Source organism: Sander lucioperca, chromosome 3 (genome assembly GCF_008315115.2).
Source record: "Sander lucioperca isolate FBNREF2018 chromosome 3, SLUC_FBN_1.2, whole genome shotgun sequence".
Classification (NCBI taxonomy): domain Eukaryota; kingdom Metazoa; phylum Chordata; class Actinopteri; order Perciformes; family Percidae; genus Sander; species Sander lucioperca.
In genome coordinates, this window is record NC_050175.1 from 27996662 (window position 1) to 28010577 (window position 13916).

The following is a 13916-nucleotide window of genomic DNA, read 5'->3' on the forward strand; positions in this document are numbered from 1 at the left end:
TTCACCTTGAATGGGTGAGCAAAATAGACCTTTTTCACGGCAGACATGTTGACATGTCATAGTTGGAAAAGCACAGGTGTATTCAAAACCATTCATGATGGCTGCATTCCACTTAGGAGAGGTCCTGGTATTGTGCATGCTGACTCACTGAAATAGCTTACTGGGACACTTGATGGAACTGAGCCATCGTTAAGGTTATCAATTTCAGCTGTGCTTTTCCTACTATGACAAGTCAAAATGTCTGCTGTGAAAAAGGTCCATAGACCATAGACAGTAGGCTATAAAGAAGCACTCTCAAAAATCCGTGTGGCTAATTCAAATCCCCGCCTACCCTGTTGTGGGGGTAATGATGCCTTCAAATGTTCAGAATAAAACAGGTTATTTATAACACTTTATTATAAAGGGTTGTTTGTCGTGCATTACAGTAAATAGACTGTATAACAATATTATGCAACTAGCCTATTAGACTGTGTGATGGATTGGCTTTCATTTTAGATCTCCAGGTACCAGAGCTTATTTATGTTAATGAGATAATAATTAAGTCCATGAAGCCTGCATAGATGTTAATATAGCCTAATAGTCTACACATGCTATTGTTTAAGCTTTGTGCAATTCTTTATTTTTGCTCTTTGATTCATTTAGAGTTGTCTAGCTGTTTGGTCATAAAACTTGAAACAAAAGGTGCAAATTCAATTTCTTTCTTTTTTTACAGGCTATTTCTTTTTTTTTTAGCCTACTTAGGCTATAGCCTATATTAAGGCTACCGTGAATTACTATGTTAGGAAACGTCACTGTCTGTGTTTACTGACGGCTCCGAGCTCTCCGCCCATATAACGTCACAAGTCTTTCACTCGGGTAGCCTATTATCGAAAAATCCCATGTCCCTCATTCATCACTTCGTCATTCCTTAATAGTCGGAATCCCGTTTCTTTTTCAGACTGCACTTTAAGGCATCATTAGTTAGACGTTTAGCGGCACGAACAGACAATCCTACGGAACAAACAAAAGTAAGGGTAAACAAAGATGAAACGTCCCGGAACTGTAATAACAGCGACATTAACAACGTTTACTCTTCTACTTTGCCTGTGTTCAGTCAGAGGTAAGTCCTTTTTTATAACCACCGACATTAATCTGAATAATCGCTTTCATACAGAACTCCTGTTGTCTGTTTTTGTTGTTGACTTGTCTCATAGGTTTCTACTTCTAACACCAGACTTCATTTATTTTCCCATATAATCCACAAGAGGACTTTGGCACGGATCTAAGCCACCTAGTCTGATTTTCCATGCCATGTTTCCTGTTTTCCATTACCATAGTTAGTTCACCCTTCAGTTCATAGAACCTTTTACTTTTACTGAGTCATGAAGATCCAGTTTGGTTTTCTCCAGTGTGCGTCAAGGTCTCTTGGTGATGGGAAAACTGGGGCCTTTAATGAATGACAAAAAGGGAGATGTGCAACCAGTTGGTCCTGTCTCTTAAACTACTGGAGCTGCTATGTATGCCAAATGTATTTTATTTTACAGCTGTTTTAACAAAATATTTACAATAGTTTCTTATTTAGCCTATGATCATTTCCATCACCAAACTGCATATGACTTCAGGTTAGTCATTAATATGCAGTTTTTCCCAAAAGCACTCAATACATTGCCTAATTTGTAAATTCCATCACAACATGCCATCTTATTATTTTAATGGAGTAAAATAAATGTGAGACTACTCTGTTATTACATGTGAGGCGTATTACAAAGTTCTGTTTCACACAGTGATTATATTTTAAGAGGCAGGTTTATAAAATAGATGGTACTTGCAGAAGTGAAATGTAATGATGTACATCACCAGGGGGGATTTCCTGTAACCAAGGTAATTAACACCATACAAATGCTCTTATATGTGCTCCATCTCTATATGTGGAGCCAACATGAACCAGCTGTCCACCCGCCTAACTTTAGTTTAACCTGGAAATGTGGCGGCAACCAGGAGCACCTAAAATGCTGAGTCAAATTTGTGTTTTTTACGTAGGTCTTTACTGTATGTGAGTGCCGTTCTTCTGTTGCCATGATGTTTGTGTACATTCAGGGCCTATTTTGCTTTGCTCATTACCCACCTGTCAGTCAGGTGTGCTGGGTGTCCTGAGCAACGTGTGAGCTGCTGCACTGTAATGTTGTGTAACTGCTCGTTCCTGAAAGAGCTGCATGCATCTTTGCAACCTGGCTAATCCTGCAAGCTCTTAATACCGCACATGCTGTAGACACGTTCTGTTGGCAGTGTTGGCAGCATAAAAACGTTTAATTTGTTTACACCTTTTAGATTTTTCCATTGAAATCAATAGATTACCAAATATTATTTTCAGTGTTGTATGCAATAGGAAACACTAACTGTTCTCACAGCTTGTTGTCATGCTCATAAAGACAACATTCCTCAAATATAGAGCTGAAAAAGACATTCCAATATTTATTCATAGGGCACTTTTTTAAGATTTTGTTTAAACACATTAAACTCCATTGTAACCATTTTTATTTACCATATAAAACTTATTTATAACTCCAGTTTTTTGCTGCATAAATTGTTCCCTCTGGTCAATTATGTTGTCTGTCAAAATAGTCAGATTTGTTCTCAGGCTGAAACATGTCACTTCCGTAGCAAAGCCAGTCTGCCTAGTTCTAAGAGGTTTGACAACAACTGTCGGATGTGTTCTAGTATGAAACAGTTTGAGCAATGACAAAATCATGTTCACCGATATCATCCATATGATATTTATATGCCACATTGTTGAGGCTGCAGTCTGCAGCATTTACACATTTCCTACAAGTTTTTTAACTCACAGATGCCAAAGAAAATTACAACAAAGTCCAGTAGTTCCACCTAGTGTTGCTCAGAGCTTGAATGTTGAATCTGACGTGGCATCTAGTGACTCAAAAAATAAAAACACAAAGATTTTGAGTTAAGGCTTTGTAATTTTGACAGCTCCAGTCCAGTGTGACTCATAAATCTGTGTGCTGCCGCTCCCACTAGAGGTCAATACCATAATTTTCCTAATCCAGCCAGGGCCTGTTACTCAGCACTTTGGGCATCACAGCCAAAGCCGCAGCACCACTGTTGTTACAGACGCTTAGGCCAGACAATAAAAAGGAAACACGGAAGTTCCCTCTTTTTCCCCTCCCAGTACAGGGACAACTGCATCCCAAATTCGTCATGTCATTTTACCATTATCACTTTGATATTGAAGGTTTAGTAGGTATCTTAATAATAATAAAAAAAAAAACCTTAGTCATATTTGCTGAAACTGTCACTATATCCTGACAGTAGCACATAAAACAGATAATCTGTAATGGGATCTGCACGTTTCCAGTGTCAATGACTCCTCGGCAACTGCGGTCAAACTGTAAAACTAGGCAGTGCTGATCAGGCTCAAGATTCTGTTACTACATTGCCTATTTCTTTCCTCAAATGTTTTCAGATCATATTTTAGTGGACTGTTTAGCTATAAAAAGAAAAAAAGTTTGTGACCAAGTCAAGCCAAAACCAAGCACCGCTCAGCTCTGATTGGCTGTTTTCCTTATGGCATTAGGAGCACCAGGAGGAGGCAGAGGAATGTGATTTTTTTCCACAGATTATCTGATTTATATAGTACTGTCAGAATATAGTGACAGTTTGTGCAAATATGACAAGTTATGTTTTATAAAAGTTACCAACCGTAGCTTAAAAGGGGCACTCAACCAACTTCACACATCATTATGCAGAGGGGCAGAACCAGATGTTGCAAACATTTTGGTTTCATATGATACCAAGCCCGCTATAGCCTCTGAAAGACAGTTATGTCAGCCTAAAAGATTTGGGGCTTTTGAGAAAACATTTGGAACCTCTTTGTTTCACCTCAATCTTCTTAAAATAACATACTGAATTAATAAATTTTACCAGAATGACTTTTGACAACCTCCAGAGAATGAGTGGCAGCTTGTTCTGTTCAGCTGTGGTTTGAAAGAACAACAGCGATAGCATAACAAGAGGAGGTGTTGTAGCTGCACTTCACTGTTTAGTTTATTGTAGCTACTGGCAGTGGAGAAATAGCTGTCTTTAGTATCCATAGTAACAAGTTAAATACACCACCATTGTACACACAAATAGACCACACAAAACCTATTGTATGGGTCAAATGTGAATTTCAATTCAATTTCAATTTTATTTTATTTATAGTATCAAATCATAACAAGAATGGCATTGGCATTGGTAGTACCTGTTAAAGTCTTGTCGGATGGATTTTTAATAGTGGTGAATGTGATTTTATAACTTCCACTCCCTGTTTTTTTGCCATTTATTCAGGTGACTACTGTGAGGTGAATGTTTGCCATAATGGAGGAACATGTGTGACAGGGATAGGAGAGGATGCATTCATCTGCATCTGTGCGGATGGCTTTGGTGGAGACACCTGCAACCTGACAGAGATAGGTACGGAAAAGTGGAACCTTTTGAAGGAAAAGCATGGTTAATCACACACTTTAAACTAATCTCTTTACTTCTTCCTTCTCTCAGGACCCTGCAGTCCTAACCCCTGTCAGAACGATGGGGCGTGTGAGATCATCACTCCAACCAGAAGAGGAGACGTTTTCAACGAGTACATCTGCAAGTGCCAGCCAGGCTTCGAGGGAGTGCATTGCCAGATCAGTAAGCTACTTCTGGATGTGATTCACGAGTGAGAGCGCACCTGTATGCTGTCTTCACAGTTCTTCAGGAGATATCTTGCCATTTATTCAATGAATTTGTCTTTTATTTAACCATTAAGTGCTGACCTTAAGGTTTGATCATTTAGAGAAGATTGTATGGCCTAGATAAAAAGCAGAGCATCTAGATACAAAAAAATATAACAGATTGATTCTAATTCAAGAAAAAAGTAGGAAGTCAAGCAAAAATTTGTCCAACAGGCAGTGTAATACAAATGGCAGAGTAGTCTCCACTTTCAGCAGATTTCTCTATAAGTGTGAACACGAGGTTTTTCCTTCTTGTCACAGCATCAGCGAAGATATGTGTAGTCAGTTCAGCAGTTCCATGAAAGGGCCTCATTCAGCGGGTACTGCGGTCATTCTCTTTGGCTAATTAGTAAAAAGACCACTCCAAGTCTCTTGGCATGCAGACGCCTTCCACGCAGGTTCAACACTGCATCTGTGTGTGCTTAAGCTTGACCAAATCAGATGAAGAATTTGAGACTATTGAATTCCATCATATCCTCTTAATATAATGACTTGGAATTATTGCTGAAGTTTGGGTTTATCAGTGGAAGAATGACTTGAAGGAATGAGAAAAGGAAGGAAGGATTATTTACTTCAAGCGTGAATGTGATTATAAAAATCCCCTGGAGTAAAAGAAGTGTTTGAAACAACTATAGGCTTTGTGTGAATGACAGCTGTAAGCAAAACTCACGGGAATGAAAAAGATGAATAGAGATAGAGAAGAGAATTATAGTCTGAATTAAAGTAACTCTCAGGACTTCAATTTATGCTATTACTGAAGAGGCATGTTTTGTAAATGAACAGCTCTCCCTCCCAAAGCCCACAGCCTGACCACCAATTGTAGTCTTTCTGCAGTCTGGTCGTCTACTCCCAAACATTTTCCAAATTGGTTCAGTCAGACGTCGCAGGCTGGACTCGTGTTGGAATGGGGTGGAATCTGTCCCATATATTATGTACAGTAAATAAACAGACATAAATTTATAGTTTAAACTAATGATATGTTAGTAGTAAAATAGTATTTCAGAGGTTAACAAGTCAAAGTTACTTTGTCAGATGGCAATAGTTGCATTTCGTTTGCAAGTAACACTAGAAACAATGGACAAATTACATACTGGGCATGAATGTCATGCCAACAGTATTGCCAAAACATGTGAAGAATAATCCCAGATCAAATCCATGAGGCTATTTCACGACCCTTCTCCCGGTAGGATCACCTGTTTTCAGTGTTATTAGCTGTGTTGTGCCAGTGTTGTCACAGCCATACAGGCATTTGTTGTGACCAATCCTCTTAGTGTTAATGGGAACAAGAATTAAACTGACCCATGCGGCATCATGTAATTTCCCTTCGTTTGTTCCCTTAATTTACACGCAAACGGAGAGTTCACCTCTGAAAACGATTCTTTCTAAAAACTCCGGCCAGAGTGGCGATTTTGGAAAACTTTATTTGCACGTTTGCATGTAACCTGAGATAAATGGAGGTTTCATCTTTGTTCAAAAGAGAAAGAGGAAGTGATTCGTTGCTGTTGTTGCTATTTTCGGGATTCTGATTGGCTAATGTGGGCTTGAGCTTCTCATTACGCTGCCACCTACAGGTTTGGCATGCTCTTGACAGCATATACACAGGTTTGTGTAAACGAACACTTTTCTGAAAACTGACAGGTGTGCACAATGTTATTTTTGAAAACAGAGAGGGTGAAATGTCCGTTTATGAAAATAACTGGCCACATGTAAACGTAGCCTCAGACGTTTTCTTCTGTATCAAAAGTAATCCAGGTGATTGTTGTCTGTACAATACGAAAAGGAACTGCTAGAAGCCAAAGCAGCAGGACTTTTCATGGTACAGATGTGCCAGAATGTAAACAAAAAGGCTATTGGCTAAAAACACAGAGGGCTTAAGTTAAATACTCGGACATTCAGCGGAGGATAAATTCAGTGCATTGGTGACATTCAGTACAGGATATAGCTAACTGATGTTCCACAGGTGGTATATTTACCTCATGATCAGATATTGAAGCAGGGTTCTGCAAGACTTGACACAGGAAAATGAGGGGCTGAAGTTAGGTTATGGGTGATCTCGAAGGTGCATGCTTATGAGCCACAGGAGCATGTTTTACTGTGTTTAGCCGTGGATTTGAAGTGAATCCACTTGGAGCAAGCAACAGGGTGTGGAGCTGCACTCAGACATGTTCTGACTGTCTCACTGCATATGTTAGGGAAACATTGTACAAAATACATTAAGATGCAGTCAAAACCAATAATTCCCTGCAAGAGCAACTGTTTTTGACCAGACCATAATGTATGTATACAAAGAACATCATTACCAAGGGATCTTAATACAAGTCCTCCAGTAACACAACACTGCTGGTTTTCTCTCTCGTCGTCAGCTGGTTATCTGCAGTCACCTGTTGTCCCCCAGAGACTTAGCTGCATACAGAAAAAAGTATTATATTGTTTGGCCTAACGTCTGAATAGTGTTTGAATTATCATTTCTCTCAACATTTGGTTTAGCATCGCTCTGTGAAAATATTTGGGTCCTTTTGTTAAGATGAATGTAAAGAGTAAAATGTGCTGTGTGTACTGCTCTAGATAAACCATGTAGACATGCTGTGCAAGCATTCCACCCTGTGGCGAGTGGTGAGCATTACATGTGCAGTGTTCAAAGGGGGATACTAGGAAGTAGTCTGGTTCAACGGATGTACATTACTGGGATAAAGCCTGATGCGTCAGATGTCCCTCCCCTTTCGTTATCTTCGCTATCTATTTTTGCAAGGGCACCATTGCTGCATCCGGGACTTAGTGCCGCCCAGGACAGTTGTGATTGGTTTTAAAAAATACAAACAAGCCAGAGTGTTTATTTCCTCTATCCCAGAATAGATACGCGGTGTAGCCAGACCACAGTCCAGTGCTGACACAGCGCTGTGAAGATAGGTCTGGCAGTGCGAGCATGTACAAGAAGTGACCACAGGCTTGCTTTGTTGCCATGGCTACAGTGGAGGAAAGCAATGCTTGTATCTGTTAAACAGAATCTAAAGTAGATAGAGAAAAGACTGGGAAACCTCACATATGACATTTATTGACTAATTTCACTATCAGCTGAAATACAAACTATATTCCAAAAAGCCCAGTTTGTACTTTATCCATTTGTGGATATCAGAGCTGTTATTATTATTCCTTACACAGTTAGTTTGTGGGCTAACTGATGGTGACACAACATGTAAATTCCCTACTAAAATCTCCTGTGTCTGGTCACATTCATCGTGCCATGGCACAAAATAGAATTATCAACCGTGACCTTTAACCCCTAATCTGCTGTGCCCGTTGTGGTTGCCAAGAGTGTCTTCTCAGTGTTGCTCATTTCTTTCATCGTGTTTGATTTAAGAGAACATAATTGTATCATCTGTATGTTGGAGACACAGTGAGGCTATTGTAGCCCTCCACCTGCCTCAACCTCCCTCTGCTGTTTGTGGGCAGGTGCGCACCACGTCTCGAACAATCATTTTTTGTGTGATTCCTGACTAAAGTCAGTTTAAGGAGTTAAAAAAATGCAACAAGATGTTCTCTTTTTTTTTCCAGACGTGAACGATTGTGCCAACCAGCCCTGTAAGAATGGAGGGATATGTCGAGATCTCGATGGAGACTACACCTGCCAGTGCCCTTCACCCAATGTTGGAAAGCAGTGCCAGCTGCGTATGTTCACCAACTACCATGTCATTTAATTTCATACACCTTTCTCAGATATGTGTAGCCTAATGTCACTTGCTTTTCCTAAAAAAATGTAAAAGGAAATCAAGGACTGTGTTTATACTGTGTTTGTACTAAATGTAATAATTACCATTGTAAAGAGTGGCATACTATCCTGAACAAGTAATTTAGTATACACAAGGATGAGTTTTTTTGTTTTTTTAAGTGGAAAGTTTGGAAAATACAACATATTTTTTAAGCAAGCAGTTACACTTTCAGTGGACACTCAGCAAAAAAGTTGCACTGTAATTAATGTGATTTTAAACTGTGTAGTAAATGTAATTACTCTCTTCCATCCTTGATAATATATGTCCCAGGTTGCATTTCTCTGCTGGGTATGGAGGGAGGAGCAATTGTGGAGTCCCAGATTTCAGCTTCCTCTGTGCACTACGGCATTCTGGGTCTTCAGCGCTGGGGCCCGGACTTGGCTCGACTCAACAACCAAGGCATCGTCAATGCCTGGACGTCAGCCGCCCATGACAAGAACCCCTGGATCGAGGTGAGAGAATTGAACACTTTAAAATCATGAGGCTGATGAATGAGAGCTGTGAAGCTGACTAACACTTGTTAACTTGTTGACAACAGATTAATATGCAGAAGAAGATGCGTCTGACGGGCATCATCACTCAGGGTGCAAGTCGCATGGGCACGTCTGAGTACATCAAGGCCTTCAAAGTGGCGAGCAGCTTTGATGGAAACGCTTATACCACTTACAGAGTGGATGGCCAACGGAGTGACAAGGTAAGAGGACTTTCCTTGTTATAAATACATGTTACTTACCATGTTTTCCAGCAGAAAGCTTCTCTTTCTTCAGCTTACTTGCCTTGTGTCTGTGTGCTGCAGGTTTTCGTGGGCAACACAGATAACGACAGCACAAAGACCAACCTTTTTGACCCTCCTATCGTGGCCCAGTACATCCGCATCATCCCTGTGGTTTGCCGCAGGGCCTGCACACTGCGCATGGAACTGGTGGGCTGTGAACTTAATGGTAAACACACATAAAACATCCGGTTGCAATTATAACATGCACAGCAAACTTGGCATGGTGGATAGAGAAACAAATTTGATGTCAATGAAAAAGGACAGATGACCTACAGTAAGTTCAAGTCAAGGCAACTTATAGCCTCTGAGAACTTTCCATTTTGAACAAAGGATTTAAAAAAAAAAAAAGACATGTATAGTTCCCTGAAGCAGGGAAAAGTGAGCAGTCTCTTTTGTTTAACTTTCCTTCTGTCTCTTGTTTTACTGTGTTGACTCCTTCTTGCTGTGGTTACGCTGACAAATATAATGACAGTCAAAGAGTTTATTTCAACTACATAACAGGGCCTCCATCCATTAGTGGTTAGATAGAAAATGTTTAGTATAAACAGTATTCTGTGGGTAGACCTCACTGTGCAACAATAAAAAGCAGCAATTCCAAGCACACACAGAGACAGAAACCATCTACATCATTTTGTCCTTTGTCTTATTTAAAACAACAAAACAGCTAAAACATTTACAGAGAAGCATGGTGAATGTTTACACACTGCATACGTAGCTTTATACACTTTATTGCATGCATTCTACTGTGCGCCTCTTTCTTTTCCTTCCTCTTGGTCATTTGTGGGTGTAAAAATGATTTTAATCGATCCCATTCTTCAGAATATTTCAAATTTTCTTCAAATGGAAGGAAAGGTGAAGTTAATTTCTCTGGGTGTATTCTTTTTTTTCTTCTTTCCTCTTTTTTTCTTTCTGTCGCTTTGGTTTCCTCTCCCTCCGTCTCTCCATCTGCTTTTGATTCACAGTTTATTCAAACACGGCAGGTTGCTCAGAGCCTCTGGGAATGAAGTCTCGCCTCATCTCAGATGGGCAGCTTTCAGCCTCCAGCTCTTTCCGCACATGGGGTATTGATACCTTCACGTGGCACCCTCAGTTTGCCCGACTGGATAAGCAGGGAAAGACAAACGCCTGGTCCCCTGCACACAATAACCGCTCAGAGTGGATCCAGGTGAGGGGGAAACCTAAGCGGTAAAATGTCATTATTGGTTAAAAAAGAAAAGGAAAAAAAAGCCAGCAGATGTTGCAGAGTATGACTGTTTTCTTTGTTCCTTCACCAGGTCGACCTAGAGAAGACAAAGCGCCTCACAGGCATCATCACTCAGGGGGCCAAGGACTTTGGGGTGGTGCAGTTTGTGTCACTGTTTAAAGTTGCTTACAGTAACGATGGAGAGTCATGGAGTACGGTGAAGGAGGATAACACCACTAATGATAAGGTCAGATATACTGTATGTGAATCCCTAAAATGTATTTCCCTAATACAGTTTAATACTGTATATGTATGTCTTTGTAAATTAGTCTCATTTCAATGGAGAACTTTTTATAAAGGCTTTTAGTGTTAAATAATTTAAAACCTCTTTTCGGAAGTGTCCTTAAAGGTCCAGTGTGTAACGTGTTTAGTTGTTCGTAATCAAAATCTGTGTTGCCGGTTCACAAACTTGTCCTTTTTCATGAATATTTACCACCACCATCAATTCCAAGTATTCCTTTTGGCTTGGAATTTTACATTTGCATTCGCATGAACTGGGGTAGGCCATAGACATATATAAAATGGACCAACAGATCCCGTTGCTCTGGATGGAGACCTGTGAAGGATATTAGAAGCACTTTTCTGGTGAGGGCTGAGCATTACTGCGTAGCCTCCAACTGAGAGAGACGACGTAAATGTGATGTGAGCAACCTGTCTGAAAGTTGTAAGTCTTCTGGTAGCTGTGCCAAGAGAAATCTCAATCATTCCCAATCTAGCAGAGACGGAGAGCCTAGGTGTATGTAAGGAGATAACATAGGCACAGGCTAATTATTGCTAACTAAAATGCTAGTTAACATTAGTAATGAAACTTAAACAGCGAATGTAAGTCGAAACTGCCAGCGAGCTTCTCCTGTACTATACGGTAATTCCTCTACTATGCGACAGTAAGTCGCGTGGTTATGACACAATCGTTAGCCTATTTTTACAAAAACGTTTGCTACGGAGCCATAACGTGAGGTACAAGGTAATGGAGCCTTTTATACATTGTCGTGTTTCTTTAGAAATAAACAATGGACAAACAGAGTCTTTAAACGCTTCAGATGTAAAGTTATTCGCTGTCAAAGTGACGTCAAAATGAATGGCAGTCAATGGAATGCTAAAGGGAGGTGATGGCTTGGTAGCATTAAAATGGCGACATAGGAGCTACGCGTTCCTGGGAGAGGCTTACCCCCTTGGGGTAGACACTCCATATTCATGCGCCATCTTGAAATACGTTAGCCGGTAAGGGACATACAGGACATACTGCTCCGCCTTTCGCGTTTTCGCTGTCACATGATAAACTCACAGGTGCTGCTAATGCTGCTAATGGGTATCGTAGCTTCCCGGCCCCAGCAAGTTTGAAGAAGGAAACATGGAGGACCACACGTATTCAAAATCCAAATTTCAGGAACAGGAGTCTTCTTCTTTGCCCAGAAAAAAGAAAAAGGATATTGAAAAGAGCAAGAGACCGGCTTTTTGAAGCGTGAAGGCTACCGTAGCTGTAGTACGTACTTTGAACTGCGTGGTGCGAGAGAGTTGATTGCGATATATGATCTCAACGCTAGATGGGAGAAATTCCTACACATTGGACCTTTAAAAAGCAATACAGTTTGTAAAAAGAAGTAGTAAAATATCAGCTTCCCTTTCTGTTCTCTCTTTCCCATTATGATGAAATGAATTTGATGTCTCTTGCTGGAGGAATGGAACGCTAGCCTCTTTCTCTGAGAGAACTAGGACAGTTTTAGCCACAATGGCTGGACCGAGATGATCCAATAAAACTGTAAAACAAGCTTTGATGTTTTTACTGAGCACAGAGCTCTAGTAGGCTCATGACATAATGATGCTGCCCCAGGGGCTTTGTCTGAAAGCTCTGAACGTCTGGGTGGGACTGTTAGGTTCTGGGTCAGAAGGCTGTCAGAGGGCAGCACCGCTCAGTTTGATTAACAACCCCCGATGACAACTGGTCAATAAGACATTTGGTGGATGTTTTTACCACGTGTACATCTCCTCCCTCCTTATCGCCTGTTTCTTCTTACAACAGAATTGTTGCTCTCAGGAAAATTGAACATGCAATACAATAACTTCTGCTCAATTCATAATTATTTTTACTTTAACCGTAACATTTATTTGCAGCTTTTCCAAGGCAACATTGACAACAACACCCACAGGAAGAATCTATTCGAGCCTCCGTTCTACGCCCGATACGTCCGAGTCGTCCCCTGGGAGTGGCACGAGCGCATCACTCTACGCATGGAGCTGCTGGGCTGCGATGATTAGAAACTCATCAGTCACTAATCTAACAGTGCTCCATCCTAATCCGGTCGCTCCATTTCCTTAAACACCGGCAGTGAAATGGATCCGGGACAGAATCATCAGTTCTGTACCCCTATTTGTTTCTCTGGATAAAGATTCTGTTGGTTGCTGGGACTGTAACACTTGTAGCACTTTCTGACTAATGACCTTTTTGATGTTTTTGTTAATAACATTGTTTGACATTGCTCACGGAGAATCTTCTATGAAGTATCAATGATTTTAATGTTAGTACCTTTGGATATAAACTAAATTTGCATAGATTTGCTCTTAGTCCTTATTATTTGCTCCCTCTAAGAATCTAAATTGGTTTCAGGTTCCCTTGATAATAGTGCCCTTCACCTATTCCAGTTGTACTCCAAGCTAAATTGCCAGTTTTCAACTTTTTCTGTCCTTCCTTTGCAGTCCCACACCAGTTAACAGCCCTATCTTTTTGTTTTAGCAGTGTGCAGTGGACAGATGGCAAACATCCTCACCAGCATACTCACCGTGTCTCACTATAGTAAGCTGCTATTTAGTTACCCGAGCACAAACTATAATGGCGCAGGGCCTGTGCAATATGGAGTATATTTTGGCATTTCCAACTATCCTGGAAGAGATAACATTTTCCAAGAGTAGAACATTTACAGCTTTCCAATTTGAACTGCAGCACATTGATCTGTCAATCAACTAATGGACTGACAAACTGTAGGGATTTTTCATGTTTTTTACACATTTTATCAGCTTATTCCGCTTTCTTACAAATAATATTCTAATTTAATCCTTTTTACAACACGTGAAATATGTAGAAAGATGTGTAGAAAATAAATATTGTTTTACATTCTTTTTTTTTATTATTATTAATTGTTGGTCTTGAACTGAAATTGTTTATTAAATGTTAAAATAAATCTTTGTGTGTGTTTCTTTTCAATCAAGCGACGCAAAACATGTCTTTGTCATGCTGTAGTATGAGCTGATTAACCAAATGGCACCAGTTACATAACAGTTTATTTCCCACTGCTGGCTATAAGAGTCCCATTTGTTTAGATGATGTCCATGTCAGAGCGGGTGTTGGTGGCTGATTTCTGCATGAACAGACAGGTCAGTGAGGCCACACA

The 13916-nt window shown here is 40.3% G+C and overlaps 1 protein-coding gene across 2 annotated transcripts; it reads left to right on the plus strand.

The window, feature by feature from the left end:
- The first annotated feature begins 838 nt into the window (after nucleotides 1-838).
- LOC116043539 (EGF-like repeat and discoidin I-like domain-containing protein 3) lies at nucleotides 839-13706 on the plus strand. Of its 2 annotated transcripts, none has more exons than XM_031290297.2 (10): nucleotides 839-1099; nucleotides 4321-4446; nucleotides 4531-4662; nucleotides 8298-8411; nucleotides 8783-8964; nucleotides 9051-9206; nucleotides 9309-9453; nucleotides 10268-10452; nucleotides 10562-10717; nucleotides 12643-13706. In XM_031290297.2, exons 1-10 carry the CDS (start codon nucleotides 1024-1026, stop codon nucleotides 12784-12786), a joined length of 1416 nt encoding a protein of 471 aa, XP_031146157.1. In that variant the 5' UTR covers nucleotides 839-1023; the 3' UTR covers nucleotides 12787-13706. The 2 variants fall into 2 exon arrangements, with proteins under 2 accessions (XP_031146157.1, XP_031146156.1); XM_031290296.2 differs by having other exon boundaries at nucleotides 840-1099; nucleotides 10250-10452.
- Nucleotides 13707-13916: the final 210 nt, after the last annotated feature.